The 21,217-nt window shown below is 38.1% G+C and overlaps 1 protein-coding gene across 1 annotated transcript in view; it reads left to right on the top strand.

The window, feature by feature from the left end:
- The window catches only part of Slc13a1 (solute carrier family 13 member 1), an 86,079-nt gene that overhangs the window by 3,412 nt on the left and 61,450 nt on the right, over positions 1-21,217 (top strand). The window contains exon 2 of the mRNA XM_052720468.1: positions 10,813-10,941. Within this exon, the coding sequence (XP_052576428.1) occupies positions 10,813-10,941 (129 nt within the window). The remainder of the gene's footprint in view (positions 1-10,812; positions 10,942-21,217) is intronic.

Here is a 21,217-nt window from a genome sequence, read left to right as displayed (position 1 = left end):
TTTGCTATAATCTGGTTGCTTGTGTTTCCAAATACTTGTCAGAGTCCATTGTCTGACCAGCAATGTTAATTACAAGTGAATTTCTACATCTGTATTACTTCTGTGTTGGTAAGAAGTTCAATTCCAATGCATTGCTGTAGATGCTCCTTTAGTAAATTATATCTTCTTATGAATCTGAAATACCAGAAACACTTCTAAATTCTCACCTAAACACAAAGGTACTCCCATTTCTTCCCCAATTAGGTGTCACTGATCGGTAAACAAACTCTAATGCAACTGCTATTTATTTGAATTAAATGGTCACAGTAAATTTTTCTCACTTTAAAGGAGGAATTCCCTAAATATTCCCATACAGAAGTCTGTTAACACTGACCTAGGTGGTGTGCCACAATTTCATTTATTTTCTCTATGTAAATGTATTCGTTTATGACTATTTCTAGCTGTTTGCTAATTTCAATCTCTTCAGTATGTGTTCAGTTTTATTTCCATTCTTATTTTTACAGTATTTTGGCTTTTCTTGCTATTACTAGTTATGAAACAAACAAACAAACAAAAAGATTAAAAGGAAGATCAGCTAAGGACATAGCTCAATCAGGGCAGTTCTTGTTTATCATTCATAAAATCCTGAGTTAAAGGCTCAGCATTGTGTATACAAGGTATGATAGTCCATGCCTATAATCCCCGTACTTGGGAAGTAGAGGCAGGAGAACTAGAGGTCAAGGTTAAGGCCAGCCCTGGTTTCACTCTCTAGATACTGTCTCTATAAATAAGTAAGTAAATAAACAAGCCTAAATTGTTTGAGAAGCAGTAGGAAAAGCCCAAGCAACCATATATTATCGAACTGGGTGCATTTCTCCAAAGTCTGCCTCACTCCATCCAGCTGATGAGCGCATCATCATGGCTATTTTTTTCACAATAAAGAGACAGGGAAAGAATCATATGGTTACTGAGAAACATTTACTAGTTGATGGATTGTAAAATGCTGGTCACATTTCAGTTTTAGGTACTTATGGCTTGTTTTTGGAAAACTATTTTACAGCAAGATAGACTCAAAGGGAGAAGACTGTGGGAGAGTCATGATACAAGTAGGAGCCCCACACCCACCCGTGTGTCCGCTGATGCTTTCCCCTCCATTACTCTTCTGTTACTGAGGATGTTCTCTTTCCGTCTAGACTTTCCTGTCTCCACCCATCTTCCTCCCATTCTCCAGTCTTGCTGTACTTTCCTTGAGATGACAGTCTTCATCTCTACTTTTCATACATCTTTTCACACCCACTTTTCCAAATATCTCACCAGAGTACTGATTTCAGAATATCTGCTTGATCCAGTTGTGATATCCAGTCAAGCATCTTTGACATTGGTAGAAAACTTCAGCTTCGACCTGTGTCCTAATAACCTCTCAGATCCATCTTTCACAGTCACTATTTGCAGTCTCTAGAGTACCAGTGAATATTCCTGCACCTCTCCCTTTGCACATGCTCTTCCTGGAATGCCCTTCTCCTTTGTCCTGCCCCCTCTTGAGAAGACAGGCTCAGATTGATGCAAACTAAGAATCATCATGGCTACTCTTGTTTTAATCATAGCTAAGTTGGCCCCATTGTAGTATGTATTCATGCAGCAGTTATCTTTCTGTAAGTGCTCTAAGAGAACCATGCAGATTGTTAGCCTGTGTCCTCTAGCCTCAAATACAGGGCTTGTCACACAGATAGTAGATGACAATGTTGATTGAGCTGATAGATTTTCTTATGTGGCAGAAAGATTTGAGATTTAAGTTACATCTAATAATAAAAATAGGATTCACGTTTTCCCTATGAGCTATAAGGTGAAAGAGGGTGATGAGAGGAGAGGGTTTCTAATACAGAGAAAAGAGTAGTAAAGAGACAGAGCAAGAACATGGCTCTAACAGGAAGATGCCTGACCCATAAAGCTCAGTTGGGCGTATTGTGCATTTTTAAATTAACATACAATATACTAAACTCACTATGGCATTTTCTTCTATTAAAATACACTTTGTTGCCTGGTGGTGGTGGAGCACGCCTTTAATCCCAGCACTCGAGAGGCCGAGCCAGGTGGATCTCTGTGAGTTCGAGGCCAGCCTGGTCTACAGAGCAAGATCTAGGACAGGCACCAAAACTACACAGAGAAACCCTGTCTTGAAAAACAAAAAAACAAAAACCAGAAAACCACTTTGTTGTGAAACAACATTGCTGTTGAACAGTCTTTCTATCAGGTCTTGAACAGATATGTTCATTTTGATTTAAGCCATTGTGTCCACATTTAAAACCAAGCAAGTACTCAATGAGATGCAGCTTCTCTGGGCCTGTAGTAGTTGCTTGCACCAGAACCTTGACCATGATGGACACTTAAGGTGTCAAGAAATACAGGTCAGTTGCTTTAAGCTTCTGAGATATGTGTTTAGCCTCACCTGTCTCCCTTATCTAGATAATTCTAAAGTTTTCTAAGAGATTTTTTTTTTAAAGATTTTTTTTTTAATTCAATTTACATACCAACCACAGATTCCCCTCTCATCCTTCCTCCTGCTCCTCCCAGGCTAATCCCGCCCCTCCCCAGTCAACCCCCCATCCCCTCCTCCCAAAGGGTAAGGCCTCCCATGGGGAGTCAGCAAAGCCTGGTACATTCAGTTGAGGCAGGACCAAGCCTCTCCCTCCCGGCATCAAGGCTGAGCAAGGTGTCCTACCATAGGTAAAGGGCTCCAGAAATCCAGCTCATGCACCAGGAATAGATCCTGATCCCACTGCCAGCGGCCCCTCAAACAGACCAAGCTACACAACTGTTTCCCACTGCAAAGGGCCTAGTCTGGTCCCAGGCAGGCTCCACAGATGTCAGTCCAAACTCTGTGAGCTCCTATGATCCCAGGTTAGTTGTTTTTATGGGTTTCCCTGTGATGACCTTGACCCCCTGGCTGGTACAATCCTTCCTCCCTCTCTTCAACAAAATTCCTTGAGCTCAGCTCAGTGCTTGCCTGTGGGTCTCTGAATCTGTTTCCATCAGTTACTGGATGAAGGCCCTCTGATGACAATTGGGGCATTCATCAATCTGATTACAGGAGATGGTCAGTTTAGGCTACCTATCCACTATTGCTAGGAGTCTTAGCTGGGGTCATCCTTGTAGATTTGTGGGAGTTTCCCTTGCATCAGGTTCTACCTGACCCTAACTTGATATGCCATGCTTTTTTTGTCACTGTGGAGGCCTGTATGTGGTGATATTTTATTTGTGCACCCCAATAAAGCTTATCAGAGGTTCAGAGGAAAAAGCCAGCCACTATATAAAACATAGAAGTCAGGCAATGGTAGCACACACCATTAATCCCAGCACTTGAGATCTCGTGCCTTTGCTTAGGAAGGACACACACCTTTAATCCCAGGAAGTAATATTACAGGACACAGAAAGTTATATAAGGTGTGAGGACCAGGAACAGAAACCGAAGAGGAATGGATGGAAGTGAGGAAAGAATGGGAGGGGAGGAGGGAGAGGAAACTGCAGTTGGGATGTAAAATAAATGAAAAAAATTAATAAAAAAAATAGTTAACTGTAATACAAATCAAGTTACCAAATTACATTTTGTGAAAAAAAAAACTTGCCAAGTGATTCCAGAAGCTACCATTTAATGTTTTCAGACTATAGTTAACTGTAAGCAACTGATGGAAACTCATGTGCTACAAATAAAAAAATAGAAGTAATAGTAAGAATAGAAGGCTGCTTAAAAAAATCCTAGGTAGATATGTTAAGCGTGAATAAGGTAGTCATAGAAATTGGAAACAACAAAAATAAAAAATCATAACTGTGTTGGGGGTTTTGAGCTGTTCTAGGTAGCCAAATTCCCCAGGGGAAACTTCTCTTTTTTGTTTGAATCCAGTTCTCATTAAGGATGAATCTTTCATATCAACTAATGTTTAAACAACTTACTGTGACAACATCACACATGGTAAGATAAATAGCATGACTGCGTCAGTATCATGGCTCAGGTTCAGTCAGGAGACACACTGATTAGGAAGTTATTTTTTGGAAGACTCTCCCTTCCTTATGCCTGAGTAAGCTGGGGTAATTTTGCAGTTGTTTCTTTAATACAGGGAGTTTAAGATATTCTTTGGGGGGTAAGCCTTTTTCTAACTGTACTTTTTTTTCCCTTGTCTTCTGAAAATCCCTTCACCAGTTTACAGCAAGATTGGTAGCTAAATGTCAGGTAATAACAGCTCTACCAGATGTTTGAATTGGTCTCATGTCCATCATTAATTTTATATTTTCTTAAGTTATACTAAATTCTATATCCTGACCTTGAAGGGTCAATACACCAGTCTACCAGCACTTGAAAATGTAGCCCAGCAGTCTGCCAGATATTAAGGAATAGATATTGGAAAGTGAGGAAATCTTGCTCCAAGGGCTCTGAGTGAGAGTTTTAAATGTCCTTGAGGTCATGGGGTCAATCAAGAGAGCAAATCAAGGGACAGAGAAGCTTCTTGAGCTAGATAGCTTTGGTCTAGGCTTCTTAAGTATCTGGCAAGAATCATCTACCTATCAAGAGCAGGAGGCAAAATTCAAGGAACAAAATTCTCCAAGAATGCCAAAAGATAGCTAAGAACAATAGAACTATCTAAAACAATGACCCGCCAACAACCAATGAGAAGGTAATGAAGAGCTCAAGAGCTTTGTATGTCAACTGTAGCAGGTAGGGTATTTCCCTTACCATGGTTATTTTGGCCTCCAAGAATTATCTTTTTCTGATATAAGAAATATCTACTGTCCCCTAAGATTAGAGTCTCTGTAACAACTACCACAATTGCCCCACCACACTTCTATGAAAGGGAAGTGAAAGAGTAAGGGCCTGCAACATTGGCTACACACATGTAAGGGAATTCAAGAAGAGGCAGGGTGATTCTGGGTTGACTAAATGGGAATTTCTAGAAATAGACCACCCGATGATCATTCAGGACTGTTCAGATGAGAGAATGCCCATGAAGCCATAGTGGATGCTCCAGTCTGAATTGGAGTATCCTGTAGGTTAGGGTATAAGATTCCAGTGCTAGCAATAGAGAAATGGGTACGATCCACAGAACAATCTGGTGGGACTGATCTACATAACTGTCATGGAGAGCCTAGTAGGTCCATCCAGCTGAGCACTTAGAGGACATGAGAGTTAAGCTCAGCTGTGGATCCAAAGCAGGCACCTGTGGCGAAGGAACATCTGTTAACAGGCAGTAAGAAGTTGTTTAGTTTGGGATTTGGATGGAGTATGACTTTCTTAGGCTCATATACTGGAAGGCTGGCCCCCGTGTGATTACATTAAGAAGTGATAACACTTTTAAGAGGTGGAGACTAGTAGTCGATAATTACAAGGGTGAAGTCATATGAAAAGACTATTAATAGTTCTGTGGGGCCCTCATTAGTTCCCATGAGAATGAGTTGTAAAAGGAGCAGGTCTGGACCCTCGCTAGTCTCTGGTTTCTTATTTGGCCACATCATCTCCCTTTCCATGTATTCCCCTATTGTGATACCAACCATCACAGGATAATCATGGTCTCCCAAAGTAGACCACCAATCTTGGGTATTTCTATTATAACAATGGAAAACAGAATAACACACAGGGTGTAGACCAGTGAGAGAAGTACGAGACGGCCTAGCATGAAACTATGATTCTAATTTTTATTTTTCAAGTAAAGCTCAAGCCTATTAAGGTAAGGTTGAGAAAAATAAAGTGCTTTACCACGTAGATCAGAACCCTTACTGAAAAACCATAGAAATTAAAAAAGAATGGTAATATTATAAGAAACAATTTGAAAAAGCAGCAATAGGAAAAGAGGCTGGGATTGTTTTACGTTGTTGTACCAATAACAATACTATAAATTAGCATAACCATCTTTTTAGAGAATAGAAATACCTAATAAATTTTAAATAAGCTTTTCCACCAAGAAATTTTGCTACTTGTTTTCTGTTCTAGGATTGAAAATCTTTTTCCTATGTCCCTATGGAGCTTAGGCACAAAGATGTTTTTCAGCCATATAGTATTGAAAAATTGGGAAGTTAGAAAGCTGTACACACAAATACTATTATATTCTTTAACAGGAAAATTCGGCCCACTTAAAATAAATTTAACAATACATTTGCAATGTAAAATGTTGAGTGAAAATGATACACAATTAAAGCAATGTTTAATTTTAAAAGTGCATGTTGGGGTTGGGGAGATGGCTCAGTGGGTGTAGTGTTCACTGCACAAGAGTGACTATCTGTGTTTGGGTATCCACATTCATGTAAAAGCCAGGTGTGGTGGTCTGTATCTATAACCCCTGTGCTGGCAGGTGGAGACAGGTGGATTCCAGGGCTCACTGTCCATCTAGGCTAGTTCAGATGTTGAGCTCTGGGTCCACCAAGAGCCTGTCAAAACACAGGGAAGAGAAGTGTTTGAGAAAGACATTCTTTGACCCCCACACATGCCTACACAGCAAAGTGTACTCATACACAAATCTGCAGACACCATACACAAAGAAAAGAAAAAAAAAACAGTTATTACAATATTAATAGTCTTGCTGACCTTTATTTCCAGCTGGTGCAAGCCTTTAATTCTAGCACTTGGGAAGCAGAGGCATGTGGATCTCTGTGAGTTTGAGGCCACCCTGGTCTACAAAGCCAGCTCCAGGATAGCCAGGATTGTAAACAACACAGAGAAACCCTGTCTTGGAAAACCAAAGAAGAAGCACAGATGGAAAGTGACAAGCCACATGGTAGACAGGGGCACATCTGGGGGAGGAGTCCAGGGAAAGGGTATAAAGGAATGACTGACAAGTTTTTCACAGAAACATTCTGTATCTTAAAAAATAAAGTAAATGTAGCTGAATGTCCATACTTGTTCAATATGATAAACAACTGTATCTGTTATGTAATTTTCTAACTGTTCTAAATATTTTAGAAACTTGAAGGCTCTTTTAAAACAGGCTGAGCCAAAGCTTTAGCATCTTGGTGTTTTTCCTGTAAAGGAACAGTGTCTTCCCATAACACTTCCATCACCCTTAATGGGAGAGAACCTTCCTGCAGTAGGAAAAGGTGGAGGCAGACAAGAGCAGGCAGGAGAGATGCACAGGCAAGCATCCTAGGTTATGGGAGAGGGCATCACTTCCATGTGATCTCATGGAATGTCTGATGAGCATATAATAAACAGCTTCCTCTCCCTGAACGAGTGTCATTTCCTCAAACCAATTTATATATATATGGAATCTAGAGACTTGAACAGGTGAGTGACATTTTTAGTCCTGAGGAAGTTCATGAGTGTTTTCTGTCTTCCTTTTCCTTCCTTTCCTCCTTTCATTCCTTCTCTGTCTCCATTTTGCTCACTTCACATATGACATTTTGAAAAAGCCATCATGGATTTTGAAGGCATTTTGTTAATGTCTGTGATAGTCGTAATTCCAAATAGGTCTTTTCTTCCTGTATTTTCTGTCATAATGTATAAACAAGATAAAAAGAGCCACTATGCTGGTTTCTGTCTCTCTGTTCAAGAATTTATAATAGTAAAGGACTTTTCTAACTCTGGAAGAGAATTTGCATTAAAATGTACTCTTGTTATGGTTGCAGTTTATTATAACAACATCACAAGCATTGCACACTTCTGCCAGACTGTGGAGGGTGGCTTCAGGTGGGGAGAATAATTCCCTCACTCGACATAGGCAAGAGTGACTCTGTTTCCTCCTTGTCCAGACCTTCAGTTTCATTTAGGCATGGAACATTCCTATGATTAAGGAAAATTAGCTAACAGAGACAACAGAAATATGGTACAATTATAATTCCATTAATTACTCACATGGAAAAATTAATGTTCAAATGCCATTGTGGGAAACTCCATGAATGAGATGCAATTTTGAACTGCACATTGCAAGATAACAAGACTTTCCAAACAGCTTATAAATTCAGAGATTTCACCTGACAGAGAGATATTCCGTATAAGCAGGATTCTGGACCAAGAGGTAAATATGAGAAGAAAAGACTGAGTGATCATATATCCCATAGCTTTTGAATCTTTACTCAACAAAATATCACTTGGTTACCTTGAAAATGCTGATCTTGCTTCAGTATATCCAAGAACAAGCCAGCATTTTACATTTCTTACAAATTCCCAGATAATCTCAATATTGCTGGTCCATGGATTATATGAGATATATGCAGTGAAAGCCAATGAGCAAATATGAAAACTCAGGGAGAAGGACACAAGTAGGAAAGTCAGAATGAGGAGGGAATGGATTGCTACTAGACATTGACTCAAATCCTAACTAAGGCCAGGAAGGGAAGCAGATGAGTAGGCAGTATGGAGGTGCTATGTGGAACTAGAAAGCAGCTATCACTCTATAAGATAGAAGTTCTTTTTGAATCTGGAGAATTGTTGCCATGTCACAATATCATGCTAACACTACCCTGTCTCTCACTTGTTAAAATCATAAATTCACTGTATTTTAATATAAAAATCCACTGATTTATAAATCTTGAGTCAAACATATATATATACAGAGAGAAAGACACAAGTATTGTGAGGCAAACAAATTGAATTTGCTTGTTAGACTTTCAACTACTTCAAGTCATTCAATAAGGTCAAGAGTCCATAATTTAAGCAGAAGTGGGTAAAAAGAAACACTTGGGGAGGTCCTGACTCTTCCTGGGAGACAACCTGGCTAAATGTTGTGAATTAGAGTTTGATGAAAAGTGAGCAGCAGGGATCAGATCCATACATCAAAATGGTCTAAAAAGGAGACTATTTTGAAACAGTCTTGTTATGTAGACCTGGCTAGTTTCAATCTCATGGCATCCCTCTTCCCCCTGCCTCAGTCTCCCTAATGCTAGGACTAAGGGTGTGTGCCACCATGTCAAGAAGCATCTTTGCAAATAAAGAATTGATGTCAAGAAGTATTGGGATAAGTCTGATTGTTAAGTAAAGGTTATTGAATGTAAGTTGAAAATCCTGAATTATCAAAAAAAAAAAAAAGCAACTGAAAGGTGCCGACTCAATGAAGTCGCATCTGTGTTAGTTAAAATATGAAAATCTCCCAAAAAAGGTAATCATTCAGCAATTGAGATTTTGCTTGTTGTTTTGTTACCAAAGCTGCCTTATCTGAGTAGATTAGGGCTGTTGAGGTAAAATTTCAAGCCTATGGCACAGGTTAGAGGTAGTGACCAGAACTCGCCAGCTTCCTTTGGCTTTTCCTTTTATTTTTCTGATGCAGACTGTTATATGTGGATACTTTAGAGTTTTTTCAGGGTGGATGGGCCTTAATCTAGCTTTATGAAAGAGAGTTATCAAATCAAGCTGAGTTCTTAGAAGAAAGTCTGGAAGCTTGCTTCTAATGGACTCGGGTGGAGGCAGAGGGGCAGATTTGAGGCTTAGTGTAAGAACAGTGAACAGCACCAGAAGACTGGTTGGTGGGAACTAGGGAGCATATGATAGTCAAGGGGCCCATGCTGTCTTTGAAACCTATCTTCTTGCAAGTACGGCAGAAAACATAAAGTTGTAAGGAAAAGTTTTGGGGCCATCTAAAATGAAATACACAGCCTTCCCTCTACACTGGCATTTTAAGCTAAACTAGTGCCCATAGATTCTCTCTAGAGCTGTTTAGAAGGATTCAGTCAAGGCTCTGCTTTATTTTGTTGTTTTTATTGTTTGTCAGAACTACAGAGGCAGACCCTGCAAGAACTGTCAACATCAAACACCTTTATTCTTTTTCCTTTAAAAATGTAATACAATGAAGATATGGCAGAGTCTGGGCTTATTAAGAATCTCTTAGATTCACTGAAAGAGCAAGGATACTGGGGAGCAAATGCCCAGTCCAGAGGATTCAGACTGATGCCAGTGAATCATAGAGAGGAAAGCTGGATAGTGTACAGGCCTAAAGAAAAGACCTCATCAAAACCCTAGCCACAGTCTCTCTCAGTAAATTTCCAAACAACTCTGAGTTCCCAGACAGCAAACAGCACGAGAACAAGCAGCAGCAATGTAGTGGATGACATTTATTGATTGTTTAGCACGTTTCAGGTGATTTCATACCAAATTATACAGGTTACAGATGGTTATAAATTTAACCACTTCCTTTTAGTGCCCTAAAACAGAAACCTACAGTTTTCAACTAAACAAAGCAATAGATTTCATTAAGATTAAGATTCCCTTTGAGCCTTCCTGTGCTGTCTGCAGTAACTCTGCTGCTTTCCTCAAAAAGCAAGTTTTTTTTTCTAAGCACATGAACCTCTGCACCCCCAAATTCATGTGCTTAGAAGCTGTATTCAGGCTCATCTGAGCCACATATCTCATGTGCTTGCTCTGAGATACACTACAGGAAGTCTTTTCTTCTAGGTTGATTTTCCACTTTTGGTTAGAAAGTATGGATGCAGTTTCTAGCCAAACACGTAGAGTTAAGAGAGAAAAACAATACAATTAAAAGAAAGATATATCATGAAGAAATGTCTACAGTCTGCCTTTTTCTGCACCCCAACAATACTCAGAGAACATTCGAGATGCCAAATGAGCGTGAAGACAGACATCTATGTACATTAATTATTAGAGCACAGAAAATTGACTCTAAGATATTCTGTTTTGAAGGAAATATGAAAGAAAATAGGGGAATTTTTCTAGGTTTCCAGTTTTCATGTTTATTAACTTTTGCTCCAAAACCTTTAAAAACAACTATCTGCTGGAAACTTAACAACACAGAATTTTTCACAGCTCCCTCTCTCTCAGCTCCATCCAGCAAATGTGGTCATGATTTGAAGGGTAATTTCAGAGGCTCGTTTTTTCACCTTACGCCTTGTCTTGATTCTTTGCAGGAAGCAGAATGTGCCTACGTCCTCTTCGTTGTTGCCATCCTTTGGATCACAGAATCCTTCCCACTGTCAATCACAGCTCTACTGCCTGGCTTAATGTTCCCTATGTTCGGGATCATGCCTTCTGCACGTGTAAGTTCCCCTTCAAATGCCGTCAGAATTTGATTGCTTATTTTATGTGGTGACATGGTTTGAGAAAAGTTCCCTTTAAAAGGAGCCATAATCCTGAGGTAAGGGGTCTTCATAAGTGCCCCAAATTTTCAGGTGCTCCCTCTCTGACATTCTGCATGTTTTCCACCACCAAGGGACCAACAGGTCAGAACTTCTTGAGTCACATGTATCTGTAGAAGAGATGTGTGCCCATCTTTTCTTGCTGACATTTCTAGCTGGTGCCTTCCTCCTAACAAAAGGGGCTATTCATTCACATCCTGAATAATCTTGTACTACTCCTCAGAATTTGAACTGACAGCATAAAAAAAAAAAAAAAAAAAAAAAAAAAAAAAAAAAAAAAAAAGGAAACACTTTGTGCTTTTAATGAGGAAAAACCTTCCCTCTTTTCTTTTCCAGAAACCTGGTATTTCAGAAGATAAAGTCAAATTAACTTTCATGGGGATTTCTGTTTTGTTCTTGCTGAGAGGAGTTTATTCATGCTGAGAGCTGTTTTTTACCTTTATGAAGCCTAAGAGTTCCCATCTAAAGAAAAAAGATTCAGTTTTCCCTTAAATTCATGAAACACTCTGAAACTAGAGCTCTTATCTCCGTATAGTCTCCAGGCAGCATACAATTGCCTAGAGTAGCAACATTCAGCGGAAGGAGTTCAAGTTCAAGTGGTCGGCTGGTGCCGTCCACCTTTTCTCCCATCTTCTGCTTTGGTCCAAGGCTACTGTCTGGTCACTCACACGTCTTTCGTGTGGACAGAGGTTTTTCTTCCTTACTAGTCTTGGTTAAGGTCTTCCTAGGAGAGAAGTTGTTCCTACTTCATTTTCACATAGTTCTCCCCTATTCTGGAGCCCAAATCTTCCTGTTCTTATGGCCCTGTTTGTACCTCTTTCCATATCATGTTTCTACCTTCCTCCTGATTGTTTCTGTTCTTTCTCATTATGACTGGTTTGGAGGAGAGTGTGGCAAAGGTTAGCCTTCAATTCCTCTTACCTCTAGGCTAAGGTTCAGCTTTTAAGGAATCTGAGAACAAAGATCTAAGTTTCTTAAATGGTCTAACATGCTGAGGGGTGGGTAAGACCAACCAGAGACAGAAAATATGTTGTAGAGTTAATCTTACTGCACCATTGTGGCTGGCAGTACCTGTCCAGAACTCTTTATTCTCCAAGGTGACATCATCACCAGTCCTAGGGTCTGAGAGGTGGAAAAGAGTTCTTCTGGGACAACTCTCACAGAGCAGGCATCTCCTCTGTTTATGACCTACAAATGACATCACTCCATGTCTTTCCGATTGTAGGTCTTCAGTAACTCACAAGGAGGGTAATTTTGACTTTCAAGAAATTCAGCTTCATTTAGACCAAGTCTGACGTTCAATTACATTGATCCATGCAACTTTTACTTCACATCTACTCTGTAAATAAATGCCATCTTTCTTTCCTACAAAACGTTTCTTGGATTTTACAATTAATGCAATCCTTACCTCCAGTCTTTATGAGTTCTAGACTATAACTCCTCTTTTCAAACCTACCACCTTTAACTCTATCACTATTACCCCATCTTCTTTTCTCATCCCAGAACTAACTCTAGTTTGTCAACAGTACAGAAAATTAAGCCAGGTAATGAATTAGCTAAGTTTCCTGTTGCTATGGTAACATATCCTGACACGAGTAAGTTAAAGAAGCAATGGTATACTTTGGCTCACAGTTTGGTTGCACAGTTCATCATTCTGGTGAAATATTAGCAGGAGAAATTTCAGGCAACTGGTAACATTTTATCTGCAGTCAGGAAGCAGAGAAAATGAATGCTAGTGTTCAGCTCATTTTCTCCTTTGTATTCAGTCCAGGATAGAAGTCCATAGAATGGGTGTAGCCCATACAGGGCAAGTCTTCTTGCCTCAACTAACTCAATCTAGAAAAATCCCTCTCAGGTATGTCTAGAGGCTAACCCAACCTAAGTAATTCCTTATAGGCATCTCCGTGGGCTTTTATAGCAGATGAATCTAGATCTCATCAAATTGACACTATTAACTATCACAGTTGGTAAATGTAAAATATGATACAGAGTAATTACTCAATAAATACTAGTTAATGTAGCTAGTAGACTGATAAAAACAGACCATTTTAGAAATATCTGGAGGGTTGCGAAGGCAAATAAATGTACCATCTACATTCTGGTCTGATGTATTTCAGTCTTTCGAATCTTTTCACCTTGTAAGCAGAACTGGAGCCTCCAGGAAGTAATAATACTTAGGACTTTGAGTGGTGATGTATGTTCTTCATCTCTTGGTCCTTTTTCCACAAATGACAATTAACTTTTAACAAGTAGATGTCTGACCAAAGCTACTATGAACAGAGATACAAATTTAGTAAAAAATAAATAAGGTGAGTAGTTGATACATGTGTATATATATATATGTGTGTGTGTATATATATGTGATATATATGTGTGTGTGTATATATATGTGATATATATGTGTGTGTGTGTATGATCTTTATCATGTCTCTTAGTTACTCTTTTTTATCATTTGTAAGTAGAACATGAAGCCATATGAGACAAGGTTGAACAATCAAATAAAATATGTAAAACAGTGTTCAAATACTGATACAGCATCCATGAGTTTTCATATCAACAGTTTTGAGAGTGTTGACTGTCATTGTACCCATATTGGCACTTTCAAATATCAGATCTGTCATTGAATAGGTGAAGATCTTCATCCAAGTGGACAGTACTAAGAATGTCTTTTTTTGGCAACCATAGTTACAATCTTACCTACGTTCTTTAAGGCCAATACTGAATATCTATATCTTGCTCTGCACATGACTGTAACTGAAAACTACCAACTATTGAATTTTTTATACTGTTTGAATTACATCTAAACAGCTAAATAGTTTGGTGCAATCAATTTGATCTTCTATAATAGATACTAGTATTACTATTGTTGAAAATACTTTTTAAAATAAAATATATGAGAAAAAAATCTATGCATATATAGATGTTATGTTATATACTTACTAAGTCATTTAATAAATATTTATGTGGTAGGGCCTGCCAGACACTTGGAAAACATTAATAAATAAAACTTGGGGACAATTTCATGAATAAAAATAGAGAAAAATTCCCTATTTTTTAGGGGAATGGAGAGAGTGAATAATATATCTGATAAATAGATGAGTTGAATAGTTTGTTAGAGAAGTAATTGATGTAACTAAAGAGATGGCCCAGGGTTTCATGTACTTGCTATGCAAACACTAGGATATGAGTTTAGAGCCCCGGCACCCACACCAAAAGCCAGGTGTGCCAGGATCAGCCTGTCATGTCAACTCCAGGAAGGTAGGAGATAGAAGGCACATGGTGGGAAGTCAATCTACACAGACAACTGCTGAGCCAAAAATTCAGTGAGAGAACCTGTCTCAGGAAATAAGGTAGAGAGTGATAAGTATATGGATGTCCACTTCTTGACTCTATATACGCATTCTCAGGCACAGGCACCTGCACACACATGTGCGCATACATGGATACATCATGAACTCTCTCACACACAAGAAATGTAATTGATAATAAGAAGATTCAAAAAGTTAATGAAGATGAGAAGGAGTGGCAATTTTAGATAGGGTTGTCTACTCTAATAGGAGTTTGTTATCAGGGTAGAACAATCGATTTCCCTGAACAAAGAGTTACTGGAGATGAGGAAGTTAGCCATTTGAATATTGGGGAATGCCCACTTCTTAAGGGAGAAACACCAAGAACAAAGGCCTCAAGTCAGGCCAATACCTACAGCATGACTGTAGCCAAAATAATAAGTGGGAAATCAACTACAATGTCAGGGAGGTAATGAGATTAGATTTGGGCTGGCCATGATCAAAGAAGGTCATGGTAAGCTTTAACCAATTGAGGAAGTAGAAACTTAATGGAGAATTTGGAGCAAAAAAAGTAACATTATTAAACTGACTTTGATTTTCACAAAGTAATTTGAGAAATTAAACAGAAAAGGAGACAGGCAAGCTACTGCAAGCTAGGTGGAGATCATGATAACTAAGAACATAGCTGTGTCACAAACATTGACTATCTTGATAGTGAAGTTTGAAAGAAAAGCCAACTGACTTCCTTTACTTGTTAGATATGGCATATAATTGCAAGAAGAGACTCAAGGATACCTCTCAGGTTTTTGACCTGTCAAGTGAAGAAATGGAATTGCATTCCATGAATTTGGAATAATTATGGGAGAATCAGGCTGGCTGTGGAGAAGGGCTAAAGCATGGGAGTTCAGTACTGGATGTGCACATTTGAAATGTCTGTTGAGTATCTAAGTGAAGAGATTGAGAATGGATATGGATATAGCTCAAAAGAAGTTCAGAGTTCATGAGAGACGGGCTCATATGGAGTTATTAGTTATCTAATAGTAATCAGCATATAGATGGTTTTTAATGTCTATGACATGAGATCATTTAGGGAAGTAAGTGAAAACAGAAAATTGAAACAGAATCTTGGGTGCTGCTACCTCCAGGGGTCGATGAAGCTGGGTATGGATGGTACCATGAGCCTGTAATCCAAGCACTATGGAGGCACTTTTGAGGCCAGCTTGAGCTACCTTGTGAATCCAAGGGCATTCTAAGATGAATAGGATAAACCAGTCTCAAACAGAGCAAAAGAAAACAACAAATGGTTAATGAGAAGAGGAGGAACTGGGCAAAGAGACCAGAAGAAAAGGTTATTGAGATAAAAGGGAAACCAGAAAGGTGTGGAGTCCTAGAATCCAAGTGAAGTAAATGTTTCAAGGATGAAGCAGGGATCAGGCTGTCAAATTTGCTGGTAAGTCAGTTAGTAAGAAGACAAGAAATTTTATCATTGTATTTAGCAGAACAGCATAAATAAATATTTTAAAATGAACTATATAGTCATATTAATTTTAACCAACAAGGCACATTTTTAAGAACATTCTTATTTAGCTCACAGACAATGTGAAGAACTACTTCTTATGAGTTTTTATTGATTTGTGCAAAGGTTGCTCAGCTGATAAATTATATGGTTAGGCAGGAACCCAGGTGTTCTGATTGAAAAATTCCATATTTTTAGATGAAATCCCATTTAGGGGCAGGAATGGAACTATCTTGATCTTGTAAATAGACTTTAAATCTCATGAATTTCACTTGACATATCCATTTCTTCTCTCCAAATAGTTATATTTATCAGTGTCGTTTCTAAATCAGCAGCACTTCCTCCATTTACTTATTTATTTATTTTACTGACTCATGTATCCAGTGCTGGCCTCAAGCTTAATATGTAGCCAAGGATCACTGGAACCTTCTTCTTATCTCCCTGCCTCTACATTCTGAGTGCAAGTATGAGATTATAGGCATGCACCAGATTCTGGTTCATTTGGTGTTGATATTAAAACCCAGGATTTTGTGCATTCCCAGGGATCTGTGTATGCTAGAAAAGCACTCTACTAGATGAGTTACAGCTGTAGTCCCTAAGATCATACTCTGCTATTATCCCCTGGGACAGTTAGTTTGTATACAATGCTCTTCCTCAAGTCTATTTGATCCTTATGAAAAACTAAAGAGTATAGAATCTACAATAGTGAACAAAGAATATGGACCTCCTTATTTAAGTTTAATCTCTAAATTTGTTTACAAAGTAGACCACACTTTTCTAGTAAAGGATTGGTAACCTATAGACCAGAGGGCAAATTCATCTTGGTACTTAATTTTCAAACTGAAGTTTTATTGCAATACAACATTGCCCACTTATTTATAAATTGCTTTTGGCTCCAGCATGCCACAATAATTGTTATAGGGACCAAATAATTCCAAAATTCTAGAGCATTTACTATCTATCCTTTTAAAACTATGACAGTCCTTCAAGAAAGTAAATAGGTTACAGGAATATCTTGCTGGACATTGGTGCATACCATTAATCCCAGCACTCCAGAGGCAGAGCCAGGTGGATAACTGTGAGTTTGAGGCCAGACTGGTCTACACACAGAATGCCAGAACAGTCAAGTCTTTATAGAGACCCTTCTCAGTGTCCCACTTACCCATAAAAAGATCACCTCATAGTCCTGAACTTGTGCTTCATCACTTATTAATGCAGTATTTCCCCCTCATTTTCAGGGATATATCCCAAGATGCCCAGAGATTGCCCTCAAACTGTTGGCAGTACTGAACCCCTTATGGACTATGATTTTTCCCATGTGACCTTCAGTGCTGTCACATAGTTCCAGAGTTAATCTGCCCTTTTGTATTTTATGCCCTGCTGTTTTCTTTTGCTTGAGATCCACTAGTAATTAAAATAAGAATAACTTCATATAAGTACTTTTGGTACTATAGTTACCAATACGATAACCAAGAAGGCTACTAATGACTAACTTGGAGGTAATATACATCATGGATACATTAGAGAAAAGGTCGACTGATATTCCTGTATGAATGGAGAAAGATAGTGTGAGATTTTATTATATATCTCTGAGCAGAGTATAATTTTAAATTTATGAATTATTCATTCATGCTTCTAAAACAAAATAAGAAAATTCTCTTAAACTGGGAACTTACAAACAATTGAAATTTAATTGCTTGTAGTTCTGGAGGCTGAAAATTACAAGACCAAAATACCAGTAGAGTGGCTGGAGAGATGGTTCAGCAGCAAAGAGCACTTGTTGCTCTTGTAGAGGTTGAGAGTACATACAGTTCCCAGAACTGGCATTGGATAACTCACAATTGCCTGTAAATCCAATTCTAGGGAAATCAACATCCTCTTCCAGCTTCTGTAAATACACACACAAAAATAAAATAAAATATTAAAATATTAATAGATTTGGTGTCTGTTAAGAGTTAACTTTCTGCCCTGTAGATGTTGCCTTGATGTTTCACTTATACTGAAGGAGGAGGGAGCTTCCGCTGTTCTCTTTTATAAGAAGTAGAGCCAATATTATGTTCATGTTACAATCCAACATATACAGTTTTGGGAACAACAGCATTATGCCATAGCAGTCATTGAGTTATTTCTATAAGCCAAACTCAAGAAGAGTTAAGAGCATCTTTCCAAATTTGAGTATCAGGTCTTGCAGAATGATTTCCCACATTTCCTAGGGAAAAGTGGTCACTTCTTTACTTACTCTTTGAAAGTTAACTATGCCTTGAAGAAGGTATCTCCCGTATACCCATGACACTGTCTTGCCTTCTGTGCTAACTTGCTTCTTTTCATTTAATAACTTACAAGATTCTTGAAATAGGGACTTGGTAATTAAATACCTATTAAACACAAACAATATGTGCTGTGTACATGCTAAGTTCGTAACTACCTGATCAATATAATTCATTCTATCTTCAAAATTATCTGATCAAATTAAGGGGAGATTAAGTGAAAAAATCAACATAATAGTCACTGATTTTTGTCATAACATGAAGAAATATGATGGAGTCCAACTTAGGGTCCCAGAGAAGGAATCTTTGGAGAGTTACCATCCATTTTAATACATGAAAGAAGATTAAGAGTTTGGAAGAAACGTAAAAAGGCTATTTCAGTTTAAATTGGAAGCAAATATCAAATTATTTTTGTGTTTGGGGAAATCTATAAACAGAAAGCAGTTGGATGAGGGGGTAAAAATTGAACTGAGGAGATGAAATGAACCTGAAGTTTGATGGGTTATGTATGACAAATGTAGAATAAAGGATTTGGTCTCAGATACCATAGAATTAACTGAAAGGGCATAAAAAAAAATCAATAGTATGACTAGATTCACACTTTAGAAAAGTGAGTAGTGGTGGTATAGGGTATGTTAGAAAAAGAAAGATGGGAGCCTTGATTAAGGTAATCGTGTGAATGGAGAAGACTCAATGCATTTAAAAATATAGAGAATATAAAAAGAACAGGGTACATATATTGAAAATGAAAAGTGAATCACAGATATCTCTGAAATTTGACTTAGGCAACAGAATAGATGTAGTTTTATTCTTCATGAAACAGGGAACAAGAAGAAGAAAATGTAGGGTGTTTGAACTGAGAAAATGGGTGTCACTTTTAATTACTGTGATTTTAGATGTTTGTGAAAAATAGAAGTGTCGGTTGGGTTCCTATTCTGGAACCTGGACTTCTCTGTCAGGATACAAAGAGCATAGTGTTGTTCTCACTACTCATTCAGTAAGCATGTAGTTGATCTCTACTATGCTAGATAGTATGTATGTTAGTCATGCAGAAAGGAATTTCATCTCCAGCATTTGCCATCGGATGTATGAAACAAGAAGAGCACACACGGAACCTTCTGGAGAAATGCAACTGTGAGAACAGATTTTAAACATTTCAAATTAGGCAAGAAAAAACTTCCCAAAGAGCAAGGGAACAAACTATTGAGGGAAAAAGTTGTTCACAAGTATAAATACACAAGAAAATCAATATACTAAAACAGTTATGTCCCAGAATTAGGTGTCTGGAAGGCTTAGAACAGAATAACCACATTTGGAAGGAAGGTGGGAGCTTAAAAATCCTTTCCTTCATTTCCTCTTTAATTTATTTAATATTATTTACTCTTTTTACTTTGTGTCAGGACATATGATGATCTAAAAACATCAAGTTTCTGAAGCCTCAGGACATGTGGTCTCAGGGGTAAGACAGGGAGCATGGAGTTAAGAAAGCAGTTGCAAGATATGGAAAAGAAAAGCAAGGTGGGTCAGAAAGACAGCATGATTTACGTAGAAATTCCAGATGTTTCATCACTGAAGACGTTTAGAAGGGGGAAGAACCTATTGAACATCTTTCCTTTTGTCTCCGATAAGAGCTTCTCCAGCTCCTCAAATCATTGTCAGTTCTTTGTGTGGTGAAACCTTGAATTCTTCTCTTTTAGTTTTTCTTAAAAAGATGTAATCAGTTATTGTGAACTCTATTTATCCTATTGTGCTTTAGAATATTTGAGTTTAAACCTCTATTCTAATAGTTGTTGGTACCCAGCCTCTAACCTTCCTTCTTCCCATTCCCTGTTGTAACTTCTAAGGACCACCAATCTCTGCTTCTATGAAATCATGTCTTAGTTTCCATCTGTGGGAACTCACACATCTTGTCTTCCTGTGCTCAACTTAGTTCCTTTAACTCACTTTCAGTGCATTGATGTTGTCAGACAGTAACCTCCAATCCTCTGCTCCTTTAACACTGTAGGATATATGACAGATACACTTTCAAGGTTACAGTAATACATAAAATAATACTATTATTTTTATTGCCCAATAACTACCAAATATAAATAAATAACATATACTAAAATGCATTTAAAAAGTCAATGTTTTACAAAACATTGTAAAGGTTTCTGCTTGTCTGCTTTTAATTTCAAGAATTAGCATCAACTTTTTATTTTACTGAAATCAGGCCAGTTATAAGTGAAGATACAATTCAAAATAGCAAAATCATCACCAGAATTCATTTTTTTCTCTGTCTTTCATGGCATTATAATTGTTTTGCTCTGTCCCTCCCTTTTCATATTGCCAGGGGTGTGAAAGGATATTTCCTCTGACAATCCCCTCCTTTCTGCACAGTTTGTGATTTAATTTTATAAGGCATTTCCTAATGTCAGTTCTCCTAAATATCAGCTACATGAGAAGTTTCTTTTAACACATTTCAAGTTAATTTATTAAAAATAAAGAAATTCTGAAAATGGGCAGTAAGCTAGGCCACTTTTTGAAAAAAAAAAAAAAAACCAAAGAGATAAATTATCATTTAAAGGCTTTATGAAGGCCTGTGGGGGAAAATCTAGTATTTTAAGAGTTGAGATTTTAACTTGACTGAACACACAATTCTCATGGAGTGGGGAGATTTGTACTTAACATATTGGAAATTCTTTGGAATTACTCTGGCAAATGGTCACTCAAAGTGCCTGGACAGAGTTCCTGTCTGAGTGATATTAAGTAAAAGTGGTTTAATGCAGCTGGATATTTTCCTGTGTCCTGCCCAGTCCTGCAGCCACTCAGACCCAAATAAACACACGGAGGTTTATATTATTTTCAAACTATACGACCTAATGGCTCAGGCTTTTTGCTAGCTAGCTCTTACTTCTTAAATTAACCCATTTCTATAAATCTATACTTTGCCATGTGGCTTGTGGCTTACTGGTACTTTACATCTTGCTTCTCCTGGTGGCAACTAGCATCATCTTCTCAGTTCTGTCTTTCTCCTTCCTCTCTCTAGTTGGAATGTCCCACCTAACCTTATTCTGCCTCACCACTGGCCAGCTTTATTTATCAACCAATCAGAGCAACATATATTC

The sequence above is a fragment of the Peromyscus californicus genome, unplaced genomic scaffold, assembly GCF_007827085.1.
Source record: "Peromyscus californicus insignis strain IS unplaced genomic scaffold, ASM782708v3 Scaffold_6__1_contigs__length_162567912, whole genome shotgun sequence".
Lineage (NCBI taxonomy): Eukaryota > Metazoa > Chordata > Mammalia > Rodentia > Cricetidae > Peromyscus > Peromyscus californicus.
Note: the sequence above shows the minus strand (reverse complement) of the source record. Positions and strands in the feature narration are given on the sequence as shown.